The 23,309-nt window shown below is 32.1% G+C and overlaps 1 protein-coding gene across 1 annotated transcript in view; it reads right to left on the reverse strand.

Annotated features, from left to right (window-relative positions):
• Positions 1-1,230: 1,230 nt before the first annotated feature.
• Positions 1,231-23,309, reverse strand: part of LOC115889841 (zinc finger protein 39-like) — a 39,623-nt gene continuing 17,544 nt past the window's right edge. The window contains exons 4-5 of the mRNA XM_030909919.1: positions 9,124-9,324; positions 1,231-1,433 (exon numbers count right to left, since the gene is read on the reverse strand). Coding sequence (XP_030765779.1) covers positions 1,231-1,433; positions 9,124-9,324 — 404 coding nt within the window. The remainder of the gene's footprint in view (positions 1,434-9,123; positions 9,325-23,309) is intronic.

The following is a 23,309-nucleotide window of genomic DNA, read 5'->3' on the forward strand; positions in this document are numbered from 1 at the left end:
CCATTAAAAAATAGACCATATACCATATAAAATTAAATAATTGAAAGATCGGATTACGGAAAACCACACAATGTTTTTTTCATTTATTTTAACTATTTTAATAAACGCAAAAATAGCACAGTATTTATACGGCGAAGTTATAAAAATTTGGAAGAACTAATAATGCACTGACGCATACAAAAATCAAACGAATACTAAATTTCATTTATCAAAAGCATTCGATAGTCGTGGCTCAACGATAACCATTTAGTCGCACGGCGAGGTTGTCACATATGCTTTAGTATACAAATGAATGAATGATTTTATTCGAATAAAACCATTCGATAGTTGAAATCATTCATTCATTAACCATTCGATAGTCTAATTCATTCGATAGTTCCCATCGCTATTTTTAATAAAACACTATGTTATTTTGAAATTCTTGCTTTATTACAAATTAGACTAATAGATGAGATCAATAATTAAATAAAATTGAAAATAATTTATAAATCAGTTACAAGAACTGTACTTATTATTTAACAAATAAACAACAAACAATAAACTAAACAAATTATACCGGGTGCGTTTCAAAAATGGCTCACCTCTATAACTTTTTTTATTTATTCAGATAAAAAAAAAACGACATTTGGTATGTTAGTATATGACATAAATTAGGATTGATTGACGTATTCAATTGTTTTTGGTCACTTCCTGTTTCACCGGTAATGACTACAACTTTTGATTTTAAACGACACCCTCGGTATTTTTTTACCTTATTCGATAAAAATGACACTCTGAATAGAATGACATATCATATGTCAAATTTTCGCATATGGTTTACTTGAAATTGTAACCTGCGGTTCATAAAAACAATTTGACTCGAAATATCAAGTGTGTGCTACCAAATTATTTGTAAAAAAAAACTTTTTCCAAATAGGCTAATGAGCCACCCTAGTTCCATTTGCAAAAATTGAGGTATGATTAAAAATACGATTCGGGCATCATTTAACCGGTAGGACAAGACACGAAAAACATTAGACGATCAAATCTATTTTCCCAAGGCTCATCGATTAAAAATTAGTGTTTTTAACACAGCCATGGCACTGTAGATTGAAATTTAAATACGATTTTTTAAGCGAAAATGTCAAAAGTTGACATACGTTATGTCATTCTATTACCTTCCATAAAAACGATATTTTTAACCCTCGTCCAAAAATCATAACTAAATACCTACAGATATAACACCGAGTGTTAGAAAGTATGTTTTATGCTGTTGTAATGATCAACAGAATGAGCTCTGATCAAGTGTTCTCTGAAATAGTCTTTTCTTCTGGCTCGAAATTGACAGTAGGGACAGAAAAACGAAGGATTCTTTCCACATTCGTACTTTACATGTCTCCTCAAGTGTGATTTATGTTTGTATCTTTTTCCACAACCTGCACATTCATTACCGCCTAAAATAAAAAAAAAATCAATCTAAAATTATCAAAAAATACGGATAGGGTAGCCCCATCCATCAAAAAATACGGACAGGATAGTCCCATCCGGCATCGTTATATCCTATATACCACACCAAATCACATTTACGATGTGCTTACATTACTAGATGTAGGCACATGGTGACACAATTCCATCCATGTAAATGTGTTACGTTTACACATTGCAGTTCAACACGTACGTACAAGGGTTAAACGTCCGCCTCACAATGTAGCCACAGTATAACATTTACGTATACACAAAGTAAGGGATTCACAGTATGCTATAAGATACACAATGCTTGTGTATTACGTTTTAACTCTGTTTACACATTGCATTTGTGACTACCGCGTGTATACGTATGTATTTTGCTCCGTGTATATATATTGTCCTAGATAAAACTACTTCTCATGAACTAATTCAGGAAATAATAAAAGTTTTGTTGCCTTTTCGTTCAGTGATACCAATTGTGTTTCTTAGAACGAAACTTTTATCTTCCTTCAGTACCTCGTCAGCTCAAGAGAAGTAGCTCTAAAATGGTTCCATTTTTCTTCTGTATTAAATGTCCCATTTTCCTTCCTTATAATATAGAATAAGCGGTTAAAAAATGAAATTTTTATATTTCTTTCTATCAAGGAACGCTATTTTTCACACTACGGAAAACAGAAGTAAGAAAACACTGTAAAATAACAGAATTTGTATGAAAATGTATTAAAAATATAAGTACCTATAAAAACATACTAAAACTGTAAACACTGGTATATCGCCACGTTCTCCATGCACCTCTTTCAGTTATTTTCCCCCTTTTTTCCTTCAAGTAGTTGGTTTGTTTGCATACTCATTCATCGACCACCCCGTTGAACTTTGCTCTTATTTTATCTCCAGATTAACAATCTCACCTTTAAATTGTATATAAAACTGAATATTGAATATTAAAAACATAATATATTATGTTTATTGATCCATCGATAGCTTACCAAGTGTTAGGTTAAGAAGTTCCTCGAAGTGCCATGTTCCCATTTAGATTTGTATTGCTTCCAAATCAAACAAATTATATTGCAGGACTAACTTATTTGTCATTATACGAGAATATAAACTCATTGGAGTCAAAACTTGGTAAATTGTGTATTGGACAAGTATCTTTCTGGAGCTTCCGAGCAATAAAATAAACACTTGATCCACAGACTTGGTCGGCGTGCCCACCAGTGATCTTGAAAGCCATTCAATTAGTCTCCTTCTGCCAATGCATGTACCCGGAAATCTCTCGTTTAACCACTGTCGGACCGCAAAAAAATAATGAGCTATAGCACCGTCCTGCTGGAATGTTAACAAATCCTCCTGTGAAACTGATTACAGGTTGCCATTCATTCGAATTTGAGAAAGGAAACGTTAATGTTTATGATGTTTTCTGTTTATTAGTATTTCGAATTTCGACCCCCTAGAAAAATGTAATGGCTACGTCCTTGTTACCACCTAATCTTCTAGTCATTTGTACTACAAGGAGATCTACTGCAATAATTTTTGTGTAAACACTAGCCTGAAAACGAAAATCTCAAGGCAGGCATGTTTAATTGTTTCTGCAACTTTGAAACGCGATTATTCGGAAATATCTGGACAAAAAGCCACAAAGTAGGATACCACTGAAAAGAGAATTAAATGCCCTTTAAAACGTTGTGCCACTTGACCCCCATTCCCATTTGAGATTGCAAGGGTGACATCTACCCCTCCTAAGGGGTTGAAAGAAAAAGGCCAAAAATATTCATCTAAAGTGTCCCCCTTACTAATAAAATTGACGTGTTTTTCCGATTTTTCATATTTTTAACTGCAAGAAAGATATTAAGGATGGGAAGTTTTAAAATTGACACACTGTATGTAATAATTACATCGCACTTTTACAAGGTGTGTATAATGGCACAACTATGATACAAAGTATCACACACACGTATGACATATACCTTGTACGTCTCATGTACCGACGTCGGATTTCAACTATTGAATAATTATGTGTTACGTTATATAAAACTCTTTAGAATCTTGAGTGCATACGGTATACAACTAGTAAACGCTGTATCATACAATTCTATCAATATAAACCTGCGTGTATACTCTGTTTTTTTTCTCAGGTAAGATTTCGACAGACGATGACAGAAGAAAAGCAGATGACGTCCCATACCAATCTATTTATTTTACTAAAAAAAGTTTCTAATAATTTTTAAGTTATCTATGGATGGGTTTAAATATAAATCCGTCATGCGTCGTGTCTTGTTGTTTTTAACCAGTTTTATTGGTTTATTTAAAAAATGACAGATCGTATTTCATTTTTATTGGTTTGACGGAACGATGAACGACAAACGGACGCCGACGCGTATGAACTCGCCTTTAGATTTTTGTCATTTTTGACGCTTGTCAAAGTCTTGCCAAATTATAGGTTATAATTTTCTGTCAACTTTTGTTTAATACCTTACGCCATACCCTGCGTTTTGGAAGATGATGCATTTTGATTCGTATTATTACGTGTGTTTTGTGTCTTTTGAAGTCAAGTGGAGGAAAAATCGAGTGAAAATTAACTGTAGACCCAGAGCACAGTTTATGGTTAATACTCGCTACCCAGGCAGAAAGTCTTATACACCAATGAAGTTGCCATCGATAAAGTTTGTATACCATTTCGTCGTAGATAAGTGCATCTCGTATATGGTAGAAGGATCAAACTAAACACATACTAAAAACTGGAGTAGCTGTAAAATATCGACATCACACGAGAGGTAAATAATGGATTTTAGTACTGCAGAAAAATAATGTCAAAAGGTACTGGTTTAAAAAAATTAAGATTAAAGTTAATTAATCAACCTGTAAGGTATAAAAATTTGGTAGGTGTTATTATTATTAAAATAGTTTGTTTTATTTACCTATGTTGTTTTATTTATTCCTGTGGAATATTACAAATTTGTATTTGTACATAAGTTATATTGATAAATATAATCATAAATGCGGTTAGTTTCATAAAGCTTGAAAGTAAATAATAGTTCTTTTTTATTTTTTTTTGGTATGTAGTGTCTTGTTCTTGTTTGTTTTGTATTAACACATACCGTTTTTATTAAATAAAATAACTCGATTACATTTTTTCAGTTTTATACAGTTTTTTCACAATATTTTGAAGTAATCACTTGTCATCTTGTCAATCAAATTTTAAATATATCCTGCTATGCGTTCCAGTTGTACCAACTTATTTCTTTCTAAAATAAAATAAACTACTTTGAAATTAAAATGACAGACACATCTATCACTGTCAAGGATCTTCTCGTTGGACAGACTATATCTCATATGTATACGTCAGAACTAGATGAGCACTTTAACTTTAACATATTTTATTTCTCATGTGTCTCTCTTGTAGAAACGTAATTTCATTTGGACGTGCTGTATGGGATGTTTTCGTACAATTTCTTGGTTACATTTTTTTACTACATTTTTTTACTGGCCACTAGTGATGGGATAACTCGAGCGGATATTCGCTCGAGTACTCGATTACTGAAATAACCGACATCGCTCGATTATGAACGAGCGATGCAAGTGACGAGTTACAAGCGACGAACGGGAGCGATCCTAGAATGAAATTAATTGAAATCGGATTTTAATGCAACACACTCGATAAAAAGCTGAGCGACTTTGCTACATACATTGCAGGTAGCAAATTTATACAACGTTATCCGTTGCGTATCTGAGTGACAAAATTTTACAACCTACATCGTCAATGCTTTGAAATAATCATCCTCCTTTATTTAACCTAACCTAACCGTATTTTTAAATACGAGCGATCGCTCGAGTATTGAAATCGCTTGAAACTCGAGTACTCAATTATTGAAATTAGTCGGTTTTTCCCGAGGTTTTTCCCATCACTATACTGGCCACGACACTACAGCCAGGAACAAGAAAACGAGATGCTCCTTAAACCAAGCCAAAGAGCTAGAGGGGATTCCCCCCAGCACCTGATTGAGAGCTTTCCTACCAACGACAAGGTCTTGCACCTTCTAGAGAAGGTTTTTTTGTCATAGGCTATAACAAACCTATAGTTCATACCAGCTTTTTTACGAAAACTTAAAGGGGATTAACAAGACCATATTATACAACCTAAACGCATCCCAACACCATATTATACAACTTAAACGCATCTATAGTAAATTCAACCCCAAGATGCACCAAACGTAAACAGAGACATGAGGCAAGCACGTGAACAGGAACGCTGTAGTAATATAACCAGGACCGCACTAAGGTCGGATATTTCAAATCATAAAATTATTATGTATATTTTTATGATTTCTTTTTACTATTGTTTATATTTTATGATAGAAATTTATATGATATAAATGGGTAATTATTGGGAAAACTGGAAATCGTCCTATTTTCACCAAAATTGGTATACACCCTATTTTGAGGTCGTAGATTACGAATCTGACCAAACCTAACCAACCAGCGGTCTCTTACCGTTTTTCAGAAAAACGGAAAATAATTTCAACATTGAATTTTTCTTTATTTCAGCCCTATAAAGTAATAATTTCACTATATTTTTATATTATATCATAGTTTATCTAAAAGCCACACTTGATTCAGGATTGAAAAATGTCTAAAATTTTACTGAAAAACACTTTTTTTAACAAAATAACAAAGAAAATTGAGACCAGATGGAAGTTTGACATTTCATATATTCTTCTTTCTCTCTCCTATATAATGAGAGAGACAAATATTTGAATTTTTTCGGGTGATTAGGGATTTTAAATAAATTACCTATTATGAGATTTGACAATAGTTAAATATACTTATATCTACAAAGTTACGCGGAAGAGTTTTAATTACATTGCTTTCAACTTCTATGCTTAGGGAGTTGATATTTTTATGTTATATTATATTAAAAGAAGATTAAACCTCTTCGCAAAGAAGTTATATAAATACTATTTATAAGCACGAACTTGCATGAAAGAGTTTTGATTGCACTGGTTTCAACTTCTTTGCGGAGGGGGTTGATCTTTTTTTTATATAATATAACAAAAAAATATTAACACCCTCCGCATAGAAGTTGTAACCAATGCAAACAAAACTCTTTCGTGCCACTTCGTGGTTATAAATAGTCAGATCTCATTGGTAAAATAGCAGTTATGGGAAGGAGCCGTTCCTCAGACAACCGCCTTTCGTAATCCCAGAATGAGCGAAAAAAACACGCTAAATTTACGTTCAGCATTGTCAACGTTGCTTTAAATGCCAGAAACACATAACCCAACATTTTCAGATTGTTTATAAATTTATTTTGCAAATTTTCCTCTATTATGCATAGAATTGGTTAAAAAAAGTAACAGAAAATAGCAAAAACCTCATTGTTTAGTGAATACCGAACGAAATATGTGCTAGAAAACCTTAAAAATATGAGAAATTAAGTAAAATTCTATGTTGAAACTATTTTCCGTTTTTCTGAAAAACGGTAAGAGACCGTCAGGAAAAATGTTCAGATTCGTAATCTACGACCTCAAAATAGGGTGTATACCAATTTTGGTGAAAATCGGACGCGATTTCCAGTTTTCTCAATAATTACCTTTAATTATTATCAAACTGCATATAATTAGAGAAATAAAGTGATGGGAAGGGGGCAGGAATATTAAAATATTACATTACTCATTGGCACGACCGATTTTAACAAATTTGTTTTTTTTTAAAAGGGCTTAATTTGTCCTTTAAAATAATTATCTTTTTATTTGATACTACTGATTTTTTTTTATTTCCATTATTGACAGCAATATCTGAATATCTGTATAAATAGGTATCTGTTTCTATAATACTACTTGGAAAAAATGCAATGATGCAAACGTTTTTACATCATTTAAAAGACCAATTGCATTATAACATAATTTAATACATTTTAGTTGACAAAAAAGCACTTAGATTTAACTTGCTTTCGTAGCCTGCTGTATTATCCGTTTTAAAGTATAACTAACTTTTGACTTTTTGTAGTAGGGACGTGTGTACTAATTGTAAAAATATTTTATGCAAACATAAATATTATTTTCTCTATTTGTAACTTGTAACTTGTACGAAGTGATCAACAATTATTATTGAAATAGTTGACCGTTCTGATTTTACTCGCTTGGTTTTTTTTAAAGCATTTTTATTTTATCAAACAGTATTCCTTAACGCGCTATGCAAGCCGACCCTGTAAAAAATTTCAACCGCCTACCTCAACGGCTCTATGGCCGGCCGGCCAATCAGGGTAGATTTCGCCGCTGGCTCTCGCCTGACACGTGCTGATCACGCACTGTGCATTTGTTTATACTGGTGCATTTTGAATTTGAATACAGTTTAGAATAGTTATCGTGAGTTATTGGTAACCATTATATAACATTTATATGCCCTAAACGGTCCATTTTATAACTGTTCCTATGGTAACCCTTAACACTCAGGGTGTGCAACCAAAGTCCTAAAAACTTTCTCAACACCTTTATATATCCTATCGAGTTACTGCTATAAAACTGAAAAAGGGTATATGTATAATAGTTATATAGTGGTGTTGAGAAGGTTTCCAGACATCTGTAGAAATATCGCGCATGTGCGTTTTTTGAAAATAAACTTGTTTCTTTCTGACTAACTACTTTAATATTTGCCTAATTTTTTAACATAAAAATTGTCCTACGCAGATAATCCAGACCAGACAAAAAAAGAGACAAAATGATGTCATCCCTGTCATAGCCTACAAAAGCGTTTGCGTTATCCAAATTACTTTATAGAAATTACTGGCTTAATAAAAATCTATTGTGCCTAGCCAGAGTACTAAATACATTTGCGATATTTAATTTAATGTGTGAAAATCAATTTTACCTTCAAAAAACACATGCGCCCCCAAAAGCAGACTTATTTAATAGATTTTTTTATAAACAAAAAAAATATGGTACAATTTTTGTAATGAAAGTCTAATTTATTAATATAAATAATAGAACATACAACTTTTTTAATACATAGAAGATAGAAACTATAGATACATAGAAACTAATACATAGAACTGGCAACTGGCCAAAATATAGTTTTGTACCAGTTTTCAACGTTATCTTAGAAATACTCATTGCAGCCAAAAATAAAGACAACAATACTAATGCAAACATCAATAATAATGGCGTCCATTATATTTAAAGTGCTATATATTACTTTAGGGTCTATAACATACTCGTCAACCATTATATAAATTTGGTTACTTAAGGTTGCGTAAATGTGGTTGGGTTATTTAAAACACCAATTTTAGTGTTTTATACAACTAAAGGTAATACAAATCACCATTATAAATGCCGGGGTGTTTATGGCTACTTTTAGTCACTCAGAAAACCTTTATGTAACCCGTGGTGTCGACTGTAGCGACTCCCTGCGAACGAAGTTTTACATTACAGCAATTTGACAGAAAATGTGCAGAAAACGAAACATAACCTCATAAAATTGAAATAATACTGTTTTGGTTTTGGTTCAATTTGATCTATATTTAAAGTGGTAGGAGTTTAAAAAAGAGTTCTAGGGTCCTTTGGTACTTTGGTAGAACAGTTATGAATGAATTTACTACAGAAAAAAGATCTTTAAGTGCAGAATGTGTAATGTTAAAGCGCAGAGCTCATTCTCTTATGTTACACCGAAGTCTTTCCTCCTTACCACATTCATTAATAGAGGCTCCTTCTTCTCTCTCCCTTAACCAGACATCTTCCTGTTCCTGATCGTTTTGGCAACTTTCTGTTGGAAATATCTCAGGTTGATCCTGATCTCTGCTTGTGGATGGTAAATTTGCATGTTGGTTTTCAATATTGGTAGATGTAGTTTGAATGAGGTTTGGATTATTCCTATTTTTTTTAAATTCTGAAGAAAATTTCTTTTGAACGTAGATGTATTTTTGTGTTTTATCCAGTTTATTTTTTTATTATTCATTATAATACCGAATTGCTTGCTTGCTAATATATTATTTGTTTTGATCATATTAAAAATTTGAGGTTATGTCATTAGGTTTGGTATTCGGTAACTTCAGGTTATATAAAGCATGCAAACATTTGAAAGGTGCAAAAAACTTATTGGTTACATAATGGTTCTTAATAACACTTTTAATTATATAGTGTATATCTTGCGTACCTTTATAAAACCTAATACCAGAAGTTATATAAAAATAGATGTGCACACCTTTATAAAACCTTATTATGAAACCTTTAGTAACAAGAACCTCTAGTTTTACAAGGAAAGTGATAAACAACATTTCAAGGTTACTATTAGTAATAGATAACCAACAAATAAGTAACCAACGCTACACTTATATAAATCAAAACACTGTAAGATACCAATGAGACATTTATTAAACCTTTATATAACTAACCTTGAGAATATAATCCTAAAGGAACTTAAAATGTTACTTGGGTATGGTTGGCAACAATGAATTTAAAAATCATGTCCTCGATTATGTAACTAAAAGTTTAATTATTGGTATCGCTTATAAAAATAGTATTACTTGTACTGTTTATTATTTTTATTCAATATTTGTTTGATTTTTTAATATTATTCAATATTGCAGATTAGTAAATAAGTCTAATCCATTTTCTATGGTCACCTTATTCTTCGACCGATTTGATGTTTTGTGAACATGTGCTTCCTTAAATTGTCAGTTCGTTTGCACAAAAAAGGACAGTAGTCACATTTAAAAGTAGCTGTTTTTCCACACTCAAAGTTAAAATGTCTATTAAGACTCTTCTTGCTTTTGTAAGACTTCTGGCATTCTCCACAATAGAACGCGTAACCTAAAAATACCATTTACTAAAATATTAACAATAAACTTTTACATATTTCATTGGAAAACTCACACATCAAGTCTATATCAAACATTAGTTTTATTTGCTTGCTTCATCTATGTTACCGTAGATCGAGCTGAAGGCTTGGTAGGGTTTATATAAATAAACAAAATACAAGAAGCAAAAAATAAAGGCCAAAAAACCCTACATATATGCTTATTCCCTGCATTAACTTTATCAGAATAGATAAGACTTATATTATAATTGGTTCATCAGACTGAAGGGAACAGCCATTCGACGACCGGTTTCGGAGATTTATCTCCATCGCCAGACCGACTTTGCTGTAACCCTCAATCTGACAAACGAAAAGCAGAGAATAAGCATATATGTAGGGTTTTTTGGCCTTAATTTTTTGCTTCTTGTATTTTGTTTATTATTTTTATTCTAAAAAATATCCTTAAATCATATAATTTTTTGTCAACATACAACTTTTAGAAAACTTTGAAATAAAATCTTGATAACATTTTTGAAGTTTATTGATGTCTACTCTTTTCTTATAGTACATTAATACTTTAGTTAAATAAGAAGATGCACAACTTTATGGGCGATTTCGTGGCAAAAAAACCTGTCCGAGATGTAGCTGGCCTTACCGTCAGCCTGTCCGAGACTCGAGATTTAGTTTAGCGTTGCGCCGCTGCGCGCTGAAGTCGTTTACAGCGCAGAGGATAAAGAATACTGTACCGTAGTTCTGCTTTCAGGGGACAGAGTGAGTGGTTATCGGAGACAGTGTTGCCAGAATTACTGATTAATCCGTAGATTTGCGGATTTTGGATACAATACGTTAATAATACGGATTTTCTATCATTAAACAATTTAATATAATATTATATGATTAAACAAAGAACGGCGTCAGAGTTGGCTTGGAAATGAAAATGGCTGTTATTTCATATGTAAAATATTATGGTAAATTTCAATAATTCGTCATTTCCAAGCCTACTAAATGACTTTTTTCGATCATGAGACATACACAGTACAATACGTCTGTCCGTTCTGTAGCTACGGGGTATCCGTGAGAGGGGAAACGATATTCTCTTGATGTTTTTCGTAAAAAAATAGACGACGCGATCCAATCAATAGAAATTCAACAAATTTGCAAGTAGCCAATAAAATGAGTGGGCGGAGCGATTTGCGGTGACGCACTCGTCAAATCGACGTATAAAATATATTGGTGTTTATTTAAATGTTTTTTGTCCGCATTCCTTTCATAGACACATATCCAGCAGATGTACTGTACCTATAAAAGAATTTTTATTTTTGTTATTTATTCTGTATATAACACTAATAAATTTTCAATACATAAACGCGGATTTTTCATTCAAATATATTTTCGTCATATCTATTACAGATATTACACATTTTAATATGGCAACACTGTCCCTTTAATATTCACATCATCTTCGATATGCTTTCGCTGGCCGAATTAGAGAAAATAAGTGTTTTATCGTTGACCGCAGAACGATTGGTGTCTACACCGTACATCTCTTGAGACGTAAGGGGAAATCAAATCAGTCTTGTCACGAATTCGCCCATTATGTTGTGTATCTTCCCAATTCTTTCAATCAACGCTAGTACACTTTATAACCTTATTCCTAATTTATCTCTTGAAAATGCTTCACGAAAATATGTTTCTTTAAATTATCTTTTCTTTTGCACAGGAATGGACAGTAATCACACTGTAAACTGGCAGATTTTCCGCATTCGTACTGAAAATGGCGTTTAAGGCTCTGTCTTGATTTGTACGATTTCTGGCATTTTCCACAGTAAAACATGTTTTCTAAAACAACAAACAATAGATTCCGTCAATTCGATGTTATAATTTACAAAGTTGTTATTCTATACTTTATAGAGAGATTCTTTGATTAGTTAACAAAAATCTATTTATTTGTAACTTTCAAGCAAATCTAAAAATTTAAAACACAGTTGGGTTAGTTACACTACTGCAAACTCAAGAACAAGAATCTCTGATTTAAACAGGATTCTTCTTTGCCCCGAATAGCAGAATAACCCAGTATAATTTAAAATATTGGAAATATTCATGGGAGAAAATTATACAGAAAATTAATTTTTGTAATTCCCTATTGACAGCTCATAAGAATTTTTATTTTTGTTGTGTATTCTATGTGTACTTAACACTAGTAATTTTCAATACATAAACGCGGATTTTTCATTCAAATATATTTTTGTCATATCTATTACACATATTACACATTTTAATATGACAACACTGTCCCTTTCAGTTTCACAAAGTCTTCGATATGCCTTCGCTGGCCGAATTAGAGAAAATAAGTGTTTTATGCATTGACCGCAGAACGATTGGTGTCTCCACCGTACAGTACTTAAGACGTAAGGGGAAATCAAATCTGTCTTGCCACGAATTCGCCCATTAGGTTGCCTATCTTCCCAATTCTTTCAATCAACGTTAGTACGCTTTATAACTTTATTCTTAATTGATCTCTTGAAAATGCCTCAGGAAAATATGTGTCTTTAAATTGTCTTTTCTTTTGCACAGGAATGGACAGTAATCACACTGGAAACTGGCAGATTTTGCGCATTCGTACTGAAAATGGCGTTTAAGACTCTGTCTTGATTTGTACGATTTCTGGCATTCTTGGAATAATTTAAAATATTGGAAATATTCACGGGAGAAAATTGTGCAGAAAATTAATTTTTGTAATTCCCTATTGACAGCTCATCAGAATTTTTATTTTTGTTGTGTATTCTATGTGTACTTAACACTAGTAATTTTCAATACATAAACGCGGATTTTTCATTCAAATATATTTTTATCATATACGCATATATATTTTACACATATTACACATTTTAATATGGCAACAATGTCCCTTTCAGTTTCACAAAGTCTTCGATATGCCTTCGCTGGCCGAAGTAGAGAAAATAAGTGTTTTATGCGTTGACCGCAGAACGATTGGTGTCTCCACCGTACAGCACTTAAGAAGTAAGGGGAAATCAAATCAGTCTTGCCACGAATTCGCCCATTAGGTTGCCTATCTTCCCAATTCTTTCAATCAATGTTAGTACACTTTATAACTTTATTCTTAATTGATCTCTTGAAATGCTTCAAGAAAATATGTGTCTGTAAATTGTCTTTTCTTTTGCACAGGAATGGACAGTAATCACACTGGAAACTGGCAGATTTTCCGCACTCGTACTGAAAATGGCGTTTAAGACTCTGTCTTAATTTGTACGATTTCTGGCATTTTCCACAGTAAAACATGTTTTCTAAAACAACAAATAGATTCCGTCAAATCGATGTTATAATCTACAAAGTTGTTATTCAATACTTTATAGAGAGATTCTTTGATTAGTTAACAAAAATCTATTTATTTGTGACTTTTAAGCAAATCTAAAAAGTTAAAACAAAGTTGGGTTAGTTACACTACTGCAAACTCAAGAACAAGAATCTCTGATTTGTAGGATTGGTCATAGAATAGCGGAATAACTTAGAATAATTTAAATATTGGAAATATTCATGGGAGAAAATTGTACAGAAAATTAATTTTTGTAATTCCCTATTGACAGCTCACGTCACTTAGGCTTATAGCTTATTTGTCATAATTGTCCAATGCAAATCAGGGACGTACAGGGTGGTCCGAACTGTATTCCGAAAACTTCGGCAGCATATTCTACAGATAAAAATAACTAAAGAAGTTCGTATAAATGTATGTTATAAAATGCTTACTTTGAATACAGGGTGTTGAAGTTTTATTTTTATTTCGATTTTTTCCAAATAATTTCTGAAGTAACGTAAATATTTGGATGAAAAATGATGTTTTTTGACATGAGAAATTTGATTTTGGTGTCAATATGACTCCTACTTATTGAGGGCGCCACCTACATAATTTTTAACTCGTTTGAAGAGTAATAACTTTTTGTCAGTATCTGTATAAAACTAGTGAGTAAAAAATATACATTTACGGCGTTTTATACGTAAAAATTGTCTCTTGCTAAAAATCGCTACGAGTAATGGTTCTCGAGATATTTGGAATTGAAATTATCAATACCTGTCATCATTGACATAAGTTAAACATGTCGACTAAATAGTTATTAGACCGAAATCATAAATTTGAAAATAAATGACTTTGTGTCAAAAGTTTGTTTTTTTATAAATAATTACATGTATTGACTACTTCCATTCTGAATATCTTGAGAACGGTTGCTCGTAGCGATTTTTACCAAGAGACATTTTTACGTAGATGTACATTTCTTCACTCAGTAGTTTTATACAGGTATGGACGGAAAGTTATTCCTCTTTAAAACAGTTAAAACACATGTAAGTGGTGCCCCCTACAAATAGGAGTCATATTGACATAAAAATCAAATTTCTCATATGAAAAAACTCGCAGACATCAATTTTCATCCAAATATTGATGTTACTTCAGAAATTATTTGGAAAAAATGAATTAAAAATGAAATTTCTACACCCTGTATCTCCGAAACTAAGCGATTTAGGACATACATTTATACGAACTTTTTTACTTATTTTTATCTGCTGAAGTTTCCGGAATACAGTTCGGACCACCCTGTAGAATAGAAATTCAATGGAAATTACATATTCTAATGAGAACATTTTTTAACATTAGGTATACAGTTTTTAGAGTACTTTCAAACAAAGACTTAATAAAATTTATTAAGGGTTTATTATTATTTTCTTTTTTAATACTTTAATTACATTACCTAGTACACTTTATACCTTTGAATAAAAATATCAAGGAAGGAGCATATCAAAAATTTTAGATCGACCGCGACGAGGTCCCAAAATGGCCGAGAATCTGGCCATTAGTTTTTGGTGGGGGTGGGGGGTTGGTAAGGGGGTATTGGAGGGGGTTAAAAATTAAAAAAAATCGGAACTCCAAAATTACAGCAGCTAGCGAAACGCGGTTTTCAAATTAAGATTAGGAATAATATTTGCATTAAAATTTGTAATAACATCAAAATCAGTCAAAGTCGCAGTTTTCGAGATATTAACATATTTTAGTATGGGCGGCTATACGTGCCTCCCGGCGTCAATTTTTGAGTGTCCTTTCAAACAAAAACTTGATAAAATTGTGAAAGTTTATTCATGGAAGAAATAGTACCCATCATTGTACATTCTTTCCTAGTACATTAATATCTTAGTTACTTTACCTAGTCTACGAAAATTTTCTATCTCTAAAAAAAATATTTTTACATCGTTCTCTTTATATCATCTCTTGAGAATGCTTCAGAAAAATGTGTTTTTTTAAATTGTCTTTTCTTTTGCACTTGAATGGACAGTGGTTACACTGGAAACTGGCAGATTTTCCACATTCGTATTTAAAATGGCGGTTAAGATTCGTTCTGGTTTTGTAAGATTTCTGACATTCCCCGCAGAAGAACATGTTCTCTAAAACAAAACACAATAGAATCCGCCAAAATCTATTTATTTCTAATTTTCAAGCAAATATAAATAAGTAAAACAAATAAAAAAAAATAAAAACAAACAACTCTTTATAACTCAAGAATGGTTGAACTGACTTTAATGATCTCTGATTTGGTGAATTCGCCCCCCAATAGCAGAATTACTCTTAAAATATCGAAAAAATTCTCGGACAACTATTATATCTACCGAAAATTAATTTTTATATCAATTAATTATAATATAGATTTGGAATTCTGCCATATCCAGCAATTGACAGCTCACGTCACGCACGCTTATAGCTTATTTGCAATCCTAGATCATAGGTATATACTTACGTGGATAAATCAACGCCATAAGTTTAGCATTAAAAAATATGTGTCCAACATCACGACATGCCATTTTCAAACCGAATTATCTTTTCATAGGCAACTAAAGTATTCAGTTGTTCTTTTATTTATATTAAACCACATGGATACATTCTGATTAGATTTCCTAAGAATATTGATATTCGCACGGAGTGGCTAAATGTATTTTTTATATAATTTAATGTTTGTTACAGTAAACATTCAATTTATTGTTCAAATATATGCATTTTACAAATTAAATTTTTAAAATTAATGTTCAAATTTGGCGCCTGGAAGCTAGGTTCTCGACAAGGATAGATAGAGTAGAAGTACCGCGTGTGCAACAAAAAAAGAAGATAAATGGAAGTCGTTGATATATTTGCGACAGTTTCCATAGTGATTTACTTATCCACGTAAATATATATGATCTAGGTTTGTAATGTTTGATGTTCACTACAAATCGTTGACATATTGGGCCTTATAGAATAGAAATTCAATGGACAATAGTGAGAAAATAGGAAATTCAAATCCAATATTGCACAGGGCGTTCCATAAAAAAACGTTAGCTAGTTAACTTAAAGTTAACCGGGGCAGCTAGTAGTACTAAAATTGTTAAAAAGGCATTTTAAAAACTTTTTAAAAATGTTTATTATACAAATTTTAATTAAAAACAATACTTTCGAATAACTCAATTATCTCTCACTATCAAAATAAACCTCCATTTTTTCTACTTCATTAAAGTTACTTTTAATTATACGAAGCGATAAACGATGAATGAACTAGTTGGCTGTTCTGATTTTGTTAATTTGGTTGGCAATGTTGTTCTTGGCAATCACTCACTCACTAACGTCAAAACAAAGCAAAAATTAAATAATAATATTTCTTGACAATATTTAAATTCGTTTTCCTTAATAATGTGAGACTAACTAAAACGATACGAGAAATAAATGGATTTAATCTGTAAGATTTCTAATTTAAATATATATTAAAAATATAGGTTAGGTTACGTGCTCCTGATAAATTTTGATAATAAAATAATAATAGCTATGATAATCTAGTATTATTATCAATTTTCTACATTGAAAAATATGTATGTCGATTTAACGTCAAAAATCAAATTTGATCATTGATGTCAAAAAAACGTCAATGATGTCAATGAACTTGTTTTTGCATCAACCAATGAATAATCCTAAAATCCTCAGTCATTGATCGCTCCTTATGTATGCTATTTGATCTCTAGTTTGGTGCTTGTGATTGTTTAACTTAATCTTTCTTTAAACTGGATTAAGTTATAGGTCGCTTACTCGTGAGATATCCGATCTCGACCATCCTCGAACCGGCATTAATGAGCCAACGGCCACCCGTCCAAACGCTCAGCTCAACTTTCGTCGCTTAATTTTGGTGATGGAGTAGCAACCGGTGCATCGACGTACCTGTATTCAGAAGTGTCTATGATGTAGTAATAGTTATATTCATTCCATGTTCGTTGTAGTGAAATTTTGTGAGCAATGTTTAAGCAGAATATGTTTCTTTAAGTTGTCCTTTCTCTTACACAAATACGTACAGAAGGTGCATTGAAATTTGGCAGATTTGCCACACTCGTATTGGAAATGGCGGTTAAGGTTTTTCTTGGTTTTGTAGGATTTATAACACACTTCGCAATAGAAGGCATTTGCTAAAAAAATAAACTTATTAGAACAAAGCATTAATAATTAAACATTTGTGGAAGGCACCATAACCAAAATCTAATACTTGGACGATTAATATATAGGGTGGTCCGAATTGTATCCCGGAAACTTCGGCAGATAAAAATAAGTAAAAAAGTTCGTATTAACATGTTTAGTTTCGGAGATACAGGGTGTAGAAGTTTCATTTTTATTTCGATTTTTTCCAAATAATTTCTGAAGTAACACCAATATTTTGATGAAAATTGGTGTCTGTGTGAGTTTCTTGACATGAGAAATTTGATGTTATGTCAAAATGACTCCTATTTGTGGGGGGCGCCAGCCAAGGATACTATAGAGATAAGGATAGTTCGATTCCTATCTTCCTGCACTGTCAGTTTTTTTACGTCATCTACTGACCGAGTTGAAGATTTTCAAACTAAAAATTTTAGACAGTGACAGTTATTTTTGCATTTGACGGACGAGCGCACAGTGTGTTGGAAGATAAGAGAGGGACAAAAGCGTTTGGTTAGAAATAAGCCAAAAAATGTGTACTGATAAGAATAAATAGTAGACATTCCAATTGATACAAAAATGCATGAATATTCTTTGTATTTCGATACATTTTTATCAACCAAATTTGGTCGTTTTCTGCTCAGCAAGGCAGAGATCATACGAAAACAAAATATTTACAAGTGCTAATACATTTCATTAGAAAGCCAAATTATGTTGAAGATTGCCAAAGGTATGTACTTTTCTACTGCACGTATATTATTTGTTAAAATCCTTCGTGCCTTTGTTCTGCAGATATCAAACTTTAACTTTTTTTCAAATATCGATATATTGAATGATGTAGATCTTTTGAGTGACCAATAGTTACCAACACAGGTAGTCACAGTCACAGGGAGTTCAAGCTTAACAGGTGAATGCCCAAAAAAATTCATTTCAATAGGATAGTATAAAAACAAAACTCCATCAAAAGGCACTGAGTTTAAAAAATTGTCTTAGATACTTACTATATATGAATTTACAATTACCGAGTGTTAAAATTAAAATATCTATCTTATTTATTATTTTCAAAATAAAATATATATTTTTTTAAATAAATTATAGAGGGTGTAACAAGATTACAAATTAATTAAAAAAAACTGCTAAAAAGTTTTTTGATATCATAATTTTATGTATTTGGCAATAGTTTACAATACGGTTTTTGTGTGTATTGTACGAATAATATCATAGTTTTATTATCTTGTATTTATTTATTAATAAATTAAGTTGTTAATAAATAAATAAATTTAACCATATAGTTGCTATATATTAGACCATTTGCTACGTTCTTAGAGTTTAAGTCCCAAACATTGCTCTTGAGATTTTGTCCCGCTAGAATAACCATCCGCCGCACTGTGGAGCGCTGGTCAGCGCGTGACGTAGCATTCCACGGCGACTACGACAGCGGCGATTTGACGCAATCGAACAGTCCTTTAGAATATATACAGTCCTTGGGCGCCAGCTACACGTGTTTTAACTGTTTTGAAGAGTGATAACTTTTCGTCCGTACCTGTATAAAACTACTGAGTCAAAAATATACATTTTTGTGACTTTTTACGTAAAAAATGTCTCTTGGTAAAAATCACTACGAGCAACCGCTCTCAAGATATTTAGAATGGAAATAGTCAATACATATCATTATTGACAAAAACATAAACACGTTGAGTAGATAGATTTGAAAGAAATAATAAATTTGGTAAATATTTATTTTTTTAAATTAATCATATTTTTTTCTGCGAAAAAATGATGATAAAACAGTTTTACGTTGTTTTGGTTGTGTTTGTTGATCTTTTGGCGCGAAAACGTTTCAAAATTATGATTTTGAGACTAATAACTATTTAGTCAACATGTTTAATTTATGTCAACGATGTTTAATTTATGTCAACGATGTTTAATTTATATCAACGATGATAATTTCGATTCCAAATAACTCGAGAACCAGCGATTTTTACCAAGAGTCCTTTTTTAAGTAAAAAAACGTCGTAAATATATATTTTTTACTTGGTAGTTTTATACCCAAGTAGCATCTATCTGACTTCGAACTAAATCTGACCTGAGGCGACGTCAGACTTTGTGCAAATTTAGGTCGGGTGCTGGTGATACGACCGGTGACGTCGCTTTCCTATTAAAAGCGACGTCGTTGGATCCGAGTCGGTAAATCCAACGATCTGTCGACGTACAAAATAACAACGTACCCTTTTTATTAATTTCCCAACGTCGTTCCCATGTTGGCTTGCACGACGTACATATACTTGAACTAGCCCGACGTCTACCCGTTGTCCGAATAGGATAGGTCTCACTGATAATCCCTAAAGTAACGTCCAATTATATTTTGTTGTATTTTATGTTCATATTTATAATCTAATTTACGTATCTCTATTTACGTCCGTAAATACAACCCATTAAGTAGCATTTGCGACCTAATGAACATCATAAACATAACCTAATAAAAAGTTTTTGTAAACAAACTTAATTGTTTTATTATGCCTAAAAAACACTAAAAAGGCATTTAGACATTCATCTACATTTTACAGAAAAAGGTCGAGGCTTTTACAAAATAATAATAGTAGTAGTGATGTCTTGCCTCCACCCATAAATTCTTTTTATCCGGAAGAGATGCTGCATTACACTGGTGCATCTTAATTTCATTTTTTAGCTTAGGAAACCAGCAGACCCCATCCGCCTCCCACATGTGAGGTTAGGCTTAAAAAAGTGGCTGTCCATTTTTTTTAAGGAGAAAACAAAAACTAAAATATAGTTGCACAAATCCACAAATCACTGATACGCAAAGTGAGGTTACGTGGCGTACGTTGGAATTATATACGTCATAATACGATTGCCGGTCGTCCGGTTTGATGACTTCGGTCGTGTGAGACGACTAATGTTGGAGACCCGGTTGGAATTGATATATTGGTAGTTCATATTAAGTCGGACACAGAAATCCGCCATTCTTAACAAGTATCCGATTGTCAGCCATTTTAAAATCGTTTTTTGTTTTTAAAATTTATATTCACATTTCGATTTCTAGTAGAATAATATTGATAAGGTTGAGTTTGGGGGGAACCACAGTACAGTTTTATGATTAAACCAGCTAGAAAATTAAAAAAATATTTTGCGAGTTACTTTTTTATAGATATTTTTATTTCATAAATCTACTTAATTTTGAAGGCGCTCATTGTTTTCCGGAGTATTTTCCGGAGACTTCCGTTGACAAAACTGATGGTCTGGATTAATGATTCAGAATTATTATAATATGAAATTAGATAGGCACTTATAGTTATATTCGAGGAGTGATTATGAATCCATTTGTAATTAGGTAGTTTGGTTAGGTTTTTATGTATTCTTGGTAGCGAATATGAAACCAAACGTAACGTAAGTGCTTAGCGACGAATTTCAAGTGACTAAAATCCAACGTAATATGACGTTGGTAATTGGTAGAATTACATTCCCTATTAGGTCAGATACCGACGTCGAGGCGACCCGAATCTGTATTCCCCATTTAGGTGCAAATACGGGTCGTCAGGCGGTCGAACCGACGTTAAGTTAAAGTTATTAGCTTTCAAACCAGTTAAAAAATATGTAGGTGGCTCCCTCTACAAGTAAGAGTCATATTGACATCAAAATCAAATTTCTCATGTCCCAGACACCAATTTTTATTTAAATATTGACGTTATTTCATAAATTATTTGGAAAAAATCGAAATAAAAATTAACCTTCTACACCCTGTATCTCCGAAACTAAGCATTTTAGGACATACATTTATACGAACTTTTTTACTTATTTTTATCTGCAGAATATGCTGCCGAAGTTTCCGGAATACAGTTCGGACCACCCTGTATAGTACAGTTAAGCCCGGTTGACATCTTATTTAGAAGCTACTTAGATCGTATCAAACAGGAGAGGTGCCAGGAGGTTTCTGGCTGAAAAATCCAAGATGGCCATCCCATAAAGTTCCAACCCTAACCTAACATAACACCTACTTGTGTGGTTTGAAATGTTGATACAAAATCCGGCAATAGCGCATAGAAGAAATAATATATCAACCTAACTTTTATCTCTTTTTAATACATTTGATTGTTCATTTAAGCTGTCTACACCACTGTCTTACACGTTAAAATCCAGACTACGCAGTTTCGATGACCAGATCAGTATATGCATACTTTAAAGAGTTGGGAAATCGCAAATTGCATTGATTTTGTTGACAATTGATTTTGTTATACCATAGTGAGACAGAAAATTTTTGAGACAACCCTTGTATGTTTTAAATACTTATTTTCACTGTCTTTATGAAGAAATAAAAAAAATGTCAGACAAATAATTTTATTATAGACTAGAATTGTTGGTCTTATTGTAACATTTATTACATCGCCAGTGAAACTAACACTAAAAAATTACTGCAAAATTCTCTCTAGTAGTCTCTAAAACCAGAAATCAGTGATTACAGTTCGGACCACCCTGTATACAAATAAGTATACAGGTACAATATATACAAATACAGTACAGGTACAATAAATACAAATACATATGACTATTTTTAAAATTTTCATAAATAAATTCATATACAAGCTATGCTGACAGCATTTAACACGCCAATTCAGGATGTTCTGTATATGAATTCCTTTAAATAACTGAAAATAATGCTAAACTAAGCATTTTTTTAAATTTTATCAGTAGGATTGAGCTTGTGTTTTAATTATATGTCTCTTGGTAGTGCAATGATGCGTCAAACTTTCCTTTCTTCTGTAATGCTTACTACATGTATAGCACGAATATGCTGGTTGTTTGTTACACTCGAATTTAAGATGTCTGACGACGCAGGAGCGGACTTTGTACTTTTTGTGACACTGTAGACATTCCATCATGCCATCTTTATTTGTTCTATAGTTGCGATCGACTAAAAATAAAAATTCATTTTATGATCATTTTTCCTTTTGAACAACAAAAATTTAAGATCACTCACAATGTCTAAGAAGATATACAGCTAAAAATAATAAAATAGCTTGCGATAGTCAGTTGTATCCATCGAGAAAGCCTAATATCGCACATAATCTATGCACGATATAAACAGACTGTAGATATTCCTGGCTGGGAAAAAAAATACCAGAGCTTAAAATCACATCAAAATATCTTAGATGGTCTATACTTACTTTACTAAAAATGGCGTAATTTTAAATCATACAGAGTGTTCAAAATTCTACGCCAAACTTTCTAAAATATTAAATAATTTTTCTCCGTTCTTTTAAATGGAACACCGTGTATATTATTTTTTTATTAGATGGCGAACAATTAAAAAATAAAAAGTAAAAAAACAATTTCTATATTTTTTAAATTTTAGTGCAACAATCTGAGTTGAAATATTAATAATAATTAAGCACATAAAACACTATTTCCAATATTCTCACGGTTCACTATACAGGGTGAGACTTAAATAAGTGCAAATATTTTCAGGGCTGGTAGATCTAGATAAAAGACTTTTGTCTTTGCCGTTTTTTAAAATAAGTCAAAAATAATCAAGATATTTTACCTTCAAAATTAGAAAATATACAGTGTGGTCCGA

Source organism: Sitophilus oryzae, unplaced genomic scaffold (genome assembly GCF_002938485.1).
Source record: "Sitophilus oryzae breed Bouriz unplaced genomic scaffold, Soryzae_2.0 scaffold_857_pilon_pilon, whole genome shotgun sequence".
NCBI classification, from domain to species: domain Eukaryota; kingdom Metazoa; phylum Arthropoda; class Insecta; order Coleoptera; family Curculionidae; genus Sitophilus; species Sitophilus oryzae.